The 13,932-nt window shown below is 41.6% G+C and overlaps 1 protein-coding gene across 1 annotated transcript in view; it reads right to left on the reverse strand.

Moving 5' to 3' along the window:
* Positions 1 to 13,932, reverse strand: part of LOC141085892 (calcium-activated chloride channel regulator 4A-like) — a 49,701-nt gene that overhangs the window by 18,291 nt on the left and 17,478 nt on the right. Inside the window, exons 4-6 of the mRNA XM_073571510.1 lie at positions 13,563 to 13,671; positions 6,549 to 6,726; positions 6,241 to 6,465 (exon numbers count right to left, since the gene is read on the reverse strand). Of these exons, the coding sequence (XP_073427611.1) occupies positions 6,241 to 6,465; positions 6,549 to 6,726; positions 13,563 to 13,671 (512 nt within the window). The remainder of the gene's footprint in view (positions 1 to 6,240; positions 6,466 to 6,548; positions 6,727 to 13,562; positions 13,672 to 13,932) is intronic.

A 13,932-nucleotide genomic window follows, 5' to 3' on the forward strand; every position in this document is an offset into this window, starting at 1 on the left:
TCCAGAAGTTTTTGGGTTTTGCTAATTTTTATCGGAAATTTATAGCAAAATTTTCTAGTATTGCCAAGCCATTGACTGATCTGACTAAGAAGGGTGCTGATGTGTTGAATTGGTCTCCGGAGGCTGTTTCTTCCTTTCAGGAGCTGAAGCGAAGATTCACTTCTGCCCCGGGTTTGTGGCAACCTGATGTCTCACGCCCGTTCCAGGTAGAGGTGGACACTTCTGAGATTGGTGCAGGAGCTGTTTTGTCCCAAAAGGATCCTGTAACATCTAAAATGAATCCCTGTGCTTTCTTTTCCCAAAAGTTATCTCCATCTGAACGTAACTATGATGTGGGGAATCGGGAACTGTTAGCCATGAAATGGGCATTTGAGGAGTGGAGACATTGGTTGGAGGGAGCTAAACATCAAGTCGTGGTCCTCACTGACCACAAGAATTTGATTTACCTGGAGTCGGCCAAACGCTTGAACCCTAGACAGGCTAGGTGGGCCTTGTTTTTTACACGTTTTGATTTTGTGGTCTCTTTTCCTCCTGGCACTAAGAATGTCAAGGCTGACGCTCTCTCTAGGAGCTTCTTTGCTGATTCTCCTGTGGTGACCAAGCCTGCTAACATCTTAGGCGAAGGGGTTGTTCTTTCTGCCATCTGGCCGATTTGAGACGTGCTCTGGAAGAGTTCCAGGAGGACAAACCTGAGCATTGTCCCAGTGGAAAGTTGTATGTTCCTGACCAGTGGAAGAAGAGAGTGATGTCTGAAGTTCATTGCTCTGCATTGGCTGGTCATCCAGGTATTTTTGGCACTAGAGATCTGGTGAGTCGGTCTTTTTGGTGGCCCGCCTTGTCTCGTGATGTCAGGAATTTTGTGCAGTCCTGTGGGACTTGCTCCCGGTCTAAACCTTGTTCTCGCTCTAGTGGGTTGTTGATGCCTTTGCCGGTCCCCAGGAGGCCATGGACCCATATTTCAATGGATTTCATCTCTGATATGCCTGTCTCTCAGAGAATCACTGTTATTTGGGTGATTTGTGATAGGTTCTCTAAGATGGTTCATCTTGTACCACTCCCTAAGTTGCCATCTTCCTCTGAGTTGGTGCCCCTGTTTTTGCAACAGGTGGTTCGCTTGCACGGGATTCCTGAGAACATTGTATCTGACAGAGGAGTTCAGTTTGTGTCTAGATTTTGGAGAACTTTCTGTTCCAAGCTGGGAATTCAGTTGTCCTTCTCCTCTGCTTTTCACCCTCAGACCAATGGGCAGACGGAGAGAACAAACCAGACCTTAGAGTCGTATTTGAGATGTTTTATTTCCGCTGATCAGGATGATTGGGTTTCATTTTTGCCCTTGGCCGAATTTGCTTTAAATAATAGAGCTAGTTCTGCCACTTTGATGTCACCTTTTTTTTGTAACTTTGGGTTTCATCCTCAATTTTCTTCAGGGCAGGTGGAGCCTTCTGCCTGCCCAGGTGTTGACACTGTGGTGGAGAGACTGCACCAGTTCTGGGACAAAGTGGTGGATAAGTTGTCTCTCTCCCAGGAAAAGGCCCAGCGGTTTTCCAACCGACATAGGACCACTGGTCCCCAGTTTAAGGTTGGTGATATGGTTTGGTTATCATCAAAAAATATTGCTATGAAGGTGGCTTCTCCTAAGTTTAAGCCTAGATTTATTGGACCTTACAAGATTTTGGAGATTATTAATCCGGTCTCTTTTCGTTTGGTTCTTCCTGTCACATTTAAAATCCATAATGTGTTTCATAAGTCCTTGTTGAAGAGGTTTGTTGAACCAGTTGTTCCTGGGGTGGCACCTCCGGACCCTGTATTGGTTGAAGGTAACATGGAATATGAGGTAGAGAAGATACTGGATTCCCGTCTGGCTAGAGGAGACTCCAGTATTTGGTTAAGTGGAAGGGTTATGGTCAGGAGGATAATTCCTGGGTCTCTGCCTCTGATATTCATGCCAAAAGATTGGTGCGTGCCTTTCATCGGGCTCACCCTGATCGCCCTGGTGGCGTGGATGAGGGTTCGGTGACCCCCTCCTCAAGGGGGAGGTACTGTTGTGAGTTCATTTTCCCCTTCACCATTGAGGTCTGATGAACTCCCTCTTCTGCTGAAGGAAGGTAGTGAGGCCGATTACCAAGCACCTGAGCAGGATGATGATGACTGGGTGACTGGAATTGCTGACTGGATATATAGCAGCCGACGCCCTTCTGCCTTGCTGGTGATTTATCAGAGGGATTCTAGGAGACCAGTCTGATTCCTGCTCCTCAAAAGCTAAGTTTTCTGCTCTGCTTTTTGCATTTGTGTTTTGGTTTTGTTTTGCCTTGTTTTTCTGGATTTCTGCCATTCCCTGCTGGGGTGAGCTGAATTCCTTTTCGCTCTGTCTTCAGAAAATACCTGAGTACTGATATAGTCTTTTTGAAGCCTAGCGTCTTCAGGGCTTTTTTCCCTATCAGTCTGTTTGCTCTTGTTTTGATAGGGTTTTGGCGGATTGCAGACAGCAGCTTTTCTATCCTGTCCTATTTAGTTAGCTTGGGCCCCATCATTTGCTCAGCCTATCTTTCTGTGTGAGTGTTTTTTCATCTTGCTTCACCGTCATTATATGTTGGGGGCTGCCTATTGCTTTGGGGTCTGCTCTGGGGCAGTTTAGATTTCCCTTTCTGTCTTTAGGCTATTTAGTTCTCCCGCTGTGATCAAGGGGTCTAGGGCACCATAGGAACCCCCCACGGCTACTGCTAGTGGTTGTTGATAGGTCCAGGGGTCTGCAATCCGATAGCTGCCAACTTCCCTGGTTTTCTGGACTTAGCTAGTATTTCTGTTTTTGCCTCCTACGGTGACTCATTCATAACAGCAGGTCTTTGGAGGTTGTCTGTGGATTGTCCTTGATGGTTCTCACCATTCTTCTTCTCTGCCTTTGATATTTTTCTTGGCCTGCCACTTCTGGGATTAACAAGAACTGTACCTGTGTTCTTCCATTTCCTTACTATGGAAACTGACAGGTTAAATCTCTGAGACAACTTTTTGAATCCTTCCCCTGAAAAGCTATGTTGAATAATCTTTGTTTTCAGATCATTTGAGAGTTGTTTTGAGGAGCCCATGATGCCACTCTTCATAGGAGAATCAAATAGGAGAACTACTTGCAAGTGGCCACCTTAAATACCTTTTCTCATGATTTGATACACCTGGCTATGAAGTTCAAAGCTCAATGAGGTTACAAAACCAATTTAGTGCTTCAGGAAGTCAGTAAAAAGTAGTTAGGAGTGTTCAAATAAAGAAAATGATAAGGGTGCCCATACTTTTGCACCAGTCAAATTTTGTTTAAATGCAGATTGCACATTTTCTGTTAGTACAATAAACCTCATTTGAATCCAGAAATATAACTGAGTCCATCAGTTATTAGATATATGAAACTGAAATAGCTTTTGCAAAAACCAAAATTGTTATAAAGAAAAAAGGTTAACATTAATAAGGGTGCCCAAACTTTAACATATGACTGTAATAGTTATTTACAAGTAAGTGAAAACCCCTTTACTGTAAGAGCCAAGAAAGTGATTCTGCACCAAAATCTTCCGGCATGTCAAAGAAAAAGAGGCTAGATCCCGGGAGATGCTTCCTGACTATTCAAGTAGTTGTGTTGACTTAGCAGACCTATCACCCACCGTGGCATGGGTGATGACTTGCTGACTGCTCAGGGTCTCACAAGAGATGAGTTAATCAACTTGTAATAAATCAAAATTTGGGGGGGATTCGATTTTCACAAATGAAAAAAGTTTGTATTCATAGGCCTGCTCCCCATCTGGTAATCTGCTCACTTTGGATCATCTCTTCGTTTTGAATCTTCTGCCACTAAGAAGCTATGTGGAGCATGATGTGTGTCAATAACATGCATTACCCCATGCAGTCCACGTGTCGTGCCTAGAGCGGAGGATCAGACTGAGGCTGAGATGATATCATATATGAGGGGTAGGTCTTGGACAGTAAACAAGCTTTCTTCAAAAATGTAACCTTTTTCTGGCCCTGTTCATTACACATTAAGGTCTGGAGCGATCTCCGAGCATAATAAACATCTTTTTGGTGAAGGTTCAAGCATATCTTCCAAAAACAAATTTCAGATTTCATTCATATTTACCTTGGATCCCCAATGAACTAAGAGTAAGGACTAGCAGTGTTGCATTTACATGCAGTGATAACTGTACAGGCGCACAATTACTGGGTTCATTGTCCATAGGATTTCTGAAGATAATATTTCAGAGATGTTTTCAGAACTGGCGGGGGCCCAGTGATTAGGAAAAAGTGACAGTAAACTCCAGGGAAGGACATATAGCCGATGCAGCTGGGAGGTGGAGTTTGATAAATACCACAATTTGTTGGTTTGAGGAAGCTCATATTGCATGCGGTTTTGGTGACATGATCATTCTAGGTTGGTGGTTCATTCAGATTGTTTGTGTTTCTTTAATGTTGCCATGTTTATGGTAGCGATCTTAATATTTTAAATATGCGAATAAATGTTAAATTTTAGTTTCCAATTTTTCCTATAGCTTGTATAAATTTTTAGGGGCATCTTTTCCCATTTTTTTTTTCCAAAAGAACCATTATTGCTATTTTTCTTAGATTTGAATTTTTTGCAAATGTGCAAGGAAAATATATGAAACGTGTGCATGAGAATTCAGAAATCTCATTCACTTTGCTGGTGCTGTATCACGCTGTGTATTTTTTGCAACTAGAACGCAGCGTATGCACATAGCCTTGCAATTAATTGGGGGAAGGTCACAGCGATTGTTAAATTTATATTTATTGGGTGGCAGAGATTATAATTAATGGGAGGCACATTTCTAACTTATCCATTGATATTCTGAATGGTGTGTGATTAAAAGTATAGAAATAGTGGGGTACATATTTGTATTCTGGGGTGCAGTGTGAGAGAGACAAATGTATACATGCAATATATGTGACCTTGCTATTTTCAGGACTGCAGTGATCAGTGTGGCGAGAGGATTCGTAGTGGGGAGATGCCGACATGAAGGTCTGACCAAACGGAGAAGAAACAACAGAAAACTGCTCTGATTAGATGACATGTCAGCAGTGACTGGATGTAAGTATTTATTCTTTATACTGTATGACTTGGAGTAAATCCATTATTAGACCACATTATCATATTCGTGTGAAATGTCCGTGTGCTGCCAGATTTCTTATTGCACGGCACACAGACTCATAGGGTTTTACAGATTCATTAAAATATCTGTGAAAATCACAGATCCAAGAATGAGATCTGCGAGACTCAGAACATGTTTATTTCTGATTCAATTTTGAGGATCAGAATAGGTCTTACTCAATGGGTCTGTGTGCTGTCCATGAAAAAATTGGGCTTGACACTGACACTTCACCTGAATACATGAGTGTAGCCTTACTATGTATGGCGCCGTTGCTTAGTGTATAGTGTACTCCCTTATTATGTACTGTATAGCACAGTCCTTAATTATATTTTTATAATGTGACACCATCTCTTATTATATAGAGTCCTGTGTTATATACAGCGCCATCTCATGATTTCATTATTTTTGTTAGCCACAGCGCCATCTCTGTATGACATTGTCCTCTCTTGTTAAATATAAAATGACTGCCGATGGAGCAGCATCTGACCAAATCACCATCAGCCATTTCCAATAGGGGGGACCAAACACATCTGCACAGGGGCCCCAAGTTGCCAGTGTCTACCCCTATAACACTCTGAGGAGCAGGGCAGTATCCATTTTTATATAAAAGCAGTAATGGGAACATCTGCTGATAGGCGGTCAGGTTTACTATTCATCTGAGTTAAAGGGGTGGTGGATTACTTAAAGTGGCCTGTGTCAGTGGGGCTAATAAAGATGAAAACATATACACACAAGCCAGACCATTCCATTACCAGCTGACACATGCAGTGGAGTAATTTGAAAGTCATGGATCCACATTTAAAACTCTCCAACATGGCCCCAGCTGTGATCGATTTTAATATAATTGGTCTCTCACATGGGCCAAAGGGACATTTAGAGGCTCCAGGGGCTGCACCGACTATAGATACACCCCTGGACACAAGACATCTTCTGCCGGAAGAAAAAAACAAAAGACCACTGGAGGACACAGGCAGCGGTGCAGAAGAACAACCCCAGTCATGGATGGTGCATGTCTTTTTTTACATCCCTTTGCAATATAAAGTAAAGTACCAGGCAAGTCTGTAAGAACATTGTATAATTAGCTTATATAGTGACCACTTACCGAACCCATGCTTCCAGATACATCCAGCACTAATGTCAGCACTCGCTCTGAATACTGCAAAAGTGTGAAGGTTGGGACTGGAATAGTGAGGTCAGGAGTTGGATGTGTTGAGTTTATATCAGCGGAGCTTTCGATCACATCCCACGCACTGCGAGAATTGCACTGCAGATTTTGCAGATTAGGAGCTTCGATGTTATGGGTACTTGCATCACAGAATTTAGTGACCTAGAACAGTCATCACAGTGTCAATTTCTTCCAAAAGTAAAGGCGTACCACTGCAATGTTTCATTGGCTTCTCTTATACTCACATCTGGAAGAGCCTGTATGTACATCAAGGATTCTGAGACAACCTGACTCTGCTCAGGCACAAAAACGCAGCCTTCTTCATAGAGCATAGTGATAGGGTCAAAATTACATGCGGAAAGAGAACAGGAATTTCCTTGACATTTCTGAATTAGGTTTTGTCCAAAAATATCAACAGAGCACCTAAAAATCAATTATATTTAGAGAGTTAATACACTTAAACAATTGGATAGTTCCTAGCAGGACTAGCCATATATTGGTTATACCCTGTGTGGTACCTGCTGATGCTGCTCCCCCTATATAATGTATGTATGTGTCATACAGTGCCTCATTAGTAGTGTCATCCATAGTGTTACCTACATAATAACGCTATACAGTACTACAGTATATGACGCCCCCCAGAGGCCGTGGGATACTCGGTATCGGGCCGGTTGTCTTAAAGGGATATGTCACAGTGGCAGTGACCCGGTCCGTGGCCCCAGACGGTCATGTAAAAAGGGTAAAATTGAATGGGAAAATAGTTTATGTAGTGATTTGTGACGCCAGTTGGAGTGTTCAACTGTAGTAAAGCTGGCACAGCAGATGATCCCTGGGGCAGTAGATGGTGATGGCAGTGCAGATGTTTAACCCTCTCCAACCAGGGCTGACCCCTAGAGATTGTGATGGAAGTAGAAGGCATGAAGTAATAAGGCAGGAGACAAGGAAAGTCACTTTTATCATTTACTGTAGGTCAGGTGCAGTTCAGAGTAGATATTACAACTCTCACCAGGTTACAGTCTGCTTTGCAAAATGGGAGTTATCCTTCACTCTGCTGTGACTCAGTGTAACCTCCTGCTATTCTAATCCCTTCAGGGACCAAGGCTTCCCCGAGTTTAGAACTTTCCAGTATAGCCACTACTCACTGTATTTTCCTCCTCGGGCAACTTGTAGCTTGGATCCTGTGTGAAGCAGCTCAAGTTTTTTCTTGCACAATCCTCACTGATCCTAGTTCGCTGCTGTCTTACGGGGGAAAACACTGCGCTGTTGGTTGTATAAACTCACACAGTCTCTCAGCTTATCACCCTGCTCTGAAAGCATGGATGGCCTAGGGGCTGATTCCCTGATGCTTATTAGCTTTACTCCTGAGGGAGCACATGTCATCATGGCTTCCAGGAGCATTCTTCTCCTTCCTCTTCACTGAAAACAACAACTCTCGACTCCTCCCCCTCCCAGTTAGGGCATGTCTGCAAAGCTCTAAGCTTCAGACAAGTAAGGGAGTGAGGCAAATTGTGTGTGTGTGTTGTGGTCTCTAGCAGAGAAAGCATAACTCCCATTGCTGACAAAACACATACAAAACAGTACATATTTAACCCTTTTGTGGCGACAAAGACGCAGGGTGCCACATATACACTGCACGTGAGGCTGAATAGCAGTGTTCAGGATACCCATTGGCACCCCGCGATAGTGTTGCAGAAGGAGGTAGCAGTGAGCGCTGGAATGCACACCCCACTAAAATCGCTCCACAAATAATGTAGGTTATTGCAAGAGATCATGGAAGGGACCTCCGGGGTCATCGTTTCCAACCCCCTGCTCAATGCAGGATTCACTAAACCATCTCGGACAGATGTCTGTCCAGTCTCTGTTTGAATACTTCCATTGAAGGAGAACTCACCACCACTAATGGCAACCTGTTCCACTCATTGATCACCCCCACTTCCAGAAAGTTTTTTTCTAATATCTAATCTGTATCTTTCCCTTTTCCATTTCATTCCATTGCTTCTCGTGTTTCCATGTGCAAATGAGAATAAGGATGATCCCTCTACACTCTGAAATCCCTTCAGATATTTGTAGACAGCTATTAAGATTCCTCTTAGCCTTCTTTTTTGCAAGCTAAACATTCCCAGATCCTTTAACTGTCCCTCATAGGACATACCCTGCAGTCTGCTCACCATCCTGGTAGCTCTTTTCTCAACTTGCTCCAGTCTTTTTAAGTCTCTTTTAAAATGTGGTGCCCAGAACTGGACACAGTATTTCAGATGAGGTCTGATGAGATTGATAGTGGTAGCAGCATGTAAATAGCTAAACAGCAGTGAATAGATCATACAGAACAATGATTCAGTGGAAGCAAAGCAAGTCCACCTCTAAGTGCCTCAAAAGAAGAAACACTTTGAACTGTCTTGTCAGAAGCACAAGGCTTTCCAACCTCCCGGCTTCCTGCTTGCTGGGAGGTAGAGTGCTCTGATTAGATTGAAAGTTTGGACCAGCGGCAAGTTTAAACTGTGCTTTCCTGATGCTGCTATATGGTGCACCGATGGCTCTGCAACATCGGAGGAGCGATGGCAATGAAGCTGGCCAGAATTGGGAACCAAGACTGCCCACCAGCATTGCCCATCATATTTAGGGCAGCGCTTACAAGTTCTATTGGAAAGATATTGTAAGCACTGTGCAAGTTCGGCGACTGCTGCAAGAATATGGTGACTGGTTAACTAGCAACAGGTAAAGATGCTGCAAATTGATTCCCAGGAGCCGGTCCAGTAGTTAGGTTAGTAATCTGTTGCTACTGAGGACAGGACACCTGCAAATTACTTCTTACAGGATGACATCACTGGCCCCTCTTTTGATTAGTCCACCTGAGACGACATCAATATTCCAGTATGGCAAAAATATGATTTCCAACAAGGCTGGCTGATCAAAAGAAAAACTATGGATGACGGGAGGTAGGAGACAGTTCTCTGGGCTCCTGTATGATGGTCGCAGATTACTGACATGGTGGATGGACAGGGTCTTGCGAATTAATTTGCACCATATCAAGCAGCAAGCCATACAAAATAAATAAAAATGATTCCGTCCTTTGAGTACACAGAGAAATTTTGATAGCAAGTAAATTGCAAACTTGCTTGTTTTTACAAACACTTCCAAATTTTGCCCATCTAAGATTTGTGAATAACTCTTTAAAGTGCATTCGTCATTTCCATAGATTTTTTGTTTTTTTGAAAAAAATTAATGTATACCATTTTATACAGACAAGTTGTATAACTTAAATAATTCAAGAAAAGGTATGAAAGAATATAACATAGCGTTATGTTCCTATCAGTTCTTGTTTACTTCCTCCAATACATAGAATCGTCTTGCAAAACCTCAACAGGGGAATGCTGGACACAATTGAGAAGAAAAAAATGTAGAGATATTGGAAAAATAGAAAACCACCGGTGTAATTATAGACATAAAAAATGTCCAATACACCACCAATGAACAAAATAGCAAAAGGTCCTTTAAAAAATCATGCTTTATTGACATAAATATCTTTTTATAAAATGAACCAATTATTACAAAAATTAACAAACACGGTGCATAACTACAGAAAAGGACGTATAAGCACTAAAATGATGCATCAAAATTAGAGAAACATATTGCAAGACGCCACTGTTGCTGTATAACATCACAAATGGATTGGTATATGAAGATCGAGCTACCTACTCTGACATAGCGTATATGCAGGGAAAAGGCAAAATTCTCCTATATAAAATTCCCATGCAACTGCCTAACAGAAACAGGTGCTTTCAAACAACTATAATGCATATTACCTCAATTAATTTGTTCAGAAGTGCAGTGGTGTTCAAAAGTGCATAAAGTGCTGCAGTGCTGATAGCGTCCTTCCAACCCCGACGTACGTTTCATCAACTCTTCCTCAGGGGGCGTGTATGGATGTGGGAAGTTGTCTGGTTTATATAAGGGCAAATGACCAACAGCGCGTCACTCTGAAAATTACACGCTATACACAGCTGTAAGAGAAAGCAATTCTCCGTATCTAAGTAGCGCACCATCCACTCAGCGCATTACCATATCATGGACCCTCCGTCCCCAGTAATTGGAACGCAGGAGACCAACGCCATCAGTGTAATGATGGCGGTGCGTTCCAGCGGCCATGAAACCGGGAGCCGTCGGACCCCAGTCACCGCCCAGTGAGCGGCGCGCAAAAAACAGGACAATTGCTTATAAAGCAGTTACATAAGGCAACTACCTGCCATATACTTATATAATTAGTAAACCACATTGCAGACCAAATTAAGCCACATAAAAACGCTCTATGTGCACATTGCCCAAAAATCTAATAAAGCACAAAGTAGCATCTCTATACTAAGAACTATTAAGGGCAATTGCGCAAGAACAAAGTAAGGGCAATTATAACTGCCCGCAATGTAATTTACAAACCGCACTACAGACCTAATTAGGTCACAAAAACACGCTCATTGTGCACTTTGCCCAAAGATAAAATTAAACCAAGGACCAGCTTTTTTTATACTAAGAACTATTGAGGGCAATTTTTGAAAAACAGAATATAACAAAACCTATCTTGGATATTCATAATAATTACAGTGTTTAACAACATATTTAAACATGCAACCACATATGTGAAAATACCAAGTGCCTTGCATACAATTACAAAACACCAATCATACATGTGATATAAAGTAAAAAATTACATACATATGATAGTGCATAAATAATAACCAATTATACATGTGATGTAAAGTATAAAAAAACATAATAAATTGTAATACAAAAGCAAACTGCAATGATACAATATTCAGTGCAGGAGTAAATATATTCAATAATATGTGATACAAAGTGCAAGTTAAATAATAACAATAATAATATAAAAATAAATAATGAAAAAATAAAATTAAAAACTGAAAACACATGTATGAACATATGCAAAATAAGATAGTTTGATTTCAGTGATCTTCAACCTCATAGCCATATACCATCTAGCCCTTGAAGTAATAGTTCAAGATGTCAACACATTCCACCGCCATCATTACACTGATGGTGCTGGTCTCCTGCGTTCCAATTACCGGGGACGGAGGGTCCATGATACGGTCATGCGCTGAGTGGATGGCGCGCTACTTAGATCCGGAGAATTGCTTTCTCTTACAGCTGTGTATAGCGTGTAATTTTCAGAGTGACGCGCTATTGGTCATTTGCCCTTATATAAACCAGACAACTTCCCACATCCATACACGCCCCCTGAGGAAGAGTTGACGAAACGTACGTCGGGGTTGGAAGGACGCTATCAGCACTGCAGCACTTTATGCACTTTTGAACACCACTGCACTTCTGAACAAATTAATTGAGGTAATATGCATTATAGTTGTTTGAAAGCACCTGTTTCTGTTAGGCAGTTGCATGGGAATTTTATATAGGAGAATTTTGCCTTTTCCCTGCATATATGCTATGTCAGAGTAGGTAGCTCGATCTTCATATACCAATCCAAGATATTTATGTCAATAAAGCATGATTTTTTTAACGAACCTTTTGCTATTTGGTTCATTGGTGGTGTATTGGACTTTTTTTATGTCTATAATTACACCGGTGGTTTTCTATATGTTATAACTGAACCTTGAATTTGTGGATTTCTCTATTGATACTCATATTGGAAAAGTAGCATCGATTGTATGGACTGGTGTCAAGTAAAAAGGTTAACTGAAATTAATATAGATAACTTTCCTTGTGTTAAAAGGAACCTGACAGTTTAAAGAAAGCAGTTTAATTTGCGAACATTATCTGACAGAACATCTACAAAGCGAAATGTTGTGGGAAGTGATATACAGTCATGGCTGAAAGTATTGGCACCCTAGAAATTGTTCCAGAAAATGTTGCTATTGCTCTTGTTTTGTTATACACATTCATTTCCTTTGTGTGTATAGAAACAACACAAAAAAAACACCGACAAAAGAGGACAATTGGGCATCATTTCACATGGTGAAATCAAAAGACAGCATGTGCGTTCAGCTGTGATCAGATGTATAAAAGTTTACCTCCGGTCACTGGTGTCAGCTGATAGGACTACTGATCCCATCATCCGACACCTGCTGCGGCCAACTACAGTGAGAGCAGTAATGGGATGGGAGTATTCATCAGCCGCTCCTGCGTTGTAAATAAATAATTATAAAAAACCCGGCTTGGGTTCCCCTGTATTTTTGCTAACCAGCCAGACAAAACTCATAGCTGGGGACTGCAACCCTCAGCTGTCAGCTTTAGCAAGGCTAGTTATCAAGAATAGAGGGGTACCCACACTGTTTTTTAAATTTTTTAAATAAATAATTAAAGAAAACAGTGTGAGGGTCCCCCCATTTTTGACAACCAGCCTTGTTAAAGCTTTTTTTTTAAAATGATATATTTACAGCTCAGGAGCGACTGATGAATACTCCTATCCGCTGCTCCTGCTCTCACTGTTATTAGCAGCAGCAGCAGGTGTTGGATGATGGGAGCAGTTGTCCCATCAGCAGACACCAGTGACCAGAGGTAAACTTTATACCTCCAATCTTTTAACAGTGTGGGAACCTTGGCTCTCTGACTGGCGGGGATGATTTCACCGCTGATCAGAAGTGGTATTTACTGCGCTGCCATGCACATGACAGCACGACAACACCCAGTTTTTGGCCAGCTGAACCCGAACAGTAGCACGGACTTCCTGGTGAAGTCCATAAGGTATCCATGTCCGAACAGTAGGTGTTTGGTACGAACGCCGAACTTTACTGTTCAGGTTTGCCCATCTCTATTGACGATGATTACATTGCAGTGAACGGACTGGCTGGAGGGCTCTCCTTATTTGAGCGTGACAGCTGCATAGAAATACATGTTGCCACACTTGGGTCAGGAGAGCATTGCCCAGTCCGTGCACCGTGATGTGATCATCGACGGTGTTATACGGCTGTCTGACTGCACCCTATGAGGCACTTAATGAATTGAGCACATCTTATAGTTGGTGTGCGCCTCCACGAGAAATATTCTCCTTTCAGGGACTGTAGCGCACCAATTGTCTCAAAAAGTCTGAGTTGCACAAACATTTTGTGACATTTGAAGTTGTTTTACACCAGAAAACTGGCATAATCACCTTCATGAATTCGGGTCTATGGGCTATTTTATACATTATATTGGAAAGTCATCTCAAGATTGGGTTCATGTCTTACACCTCTTTTCACCCTGGGATTTGATTTTTACTGTTTATTGTGCTCTGTGAACCATAAATATCTCACCTTGTTGCCTCCACTTTCTGATTCGATGCAAGGTAGAAAGGATCATCCAAACTGTACTCATCAAATACACCCCATCGGAGATGAGCCCATTCATGGACAAACACTCTGCCTAAAAGCAAAAGAAATATTTCATTTTGAAGCCATGTAAAATCAATTTTACAAATTAAATTAACAAATTTTTTTTGTATATATTCTTTATTTAGAATTTTCAATAATATAACAGGAAAGGAAAATTCCATTTTCCAGAAATAGTAAAAGAAAGAATGAGATTAAAAAAACAAACAATCGTAATAAACCACAACGATAACACTACAAGGCTGCGGATTTGCAAAATTAACAAATATTTTATTTCTTATCATGGCAAAGTAAA

The sequence above is a fragment of the Dendrobates tinctorius genome, unplaced genomic scaffold (genome assembly GCF_039654945.1).
Source record: "Dendrobates tinctorius isolate UK_male_01 unplaced genomic scaffold, ASM3965494v1 ptg000029l, whole genome shotgun sequence".
In the NCBI taxonomy this organism is placed as follows: Eukaryota; Metazoa; Chordata; class Amphibia; order Anura; family Dendrobatidae; genus Dendrobates; species Dendrobates tinctorius.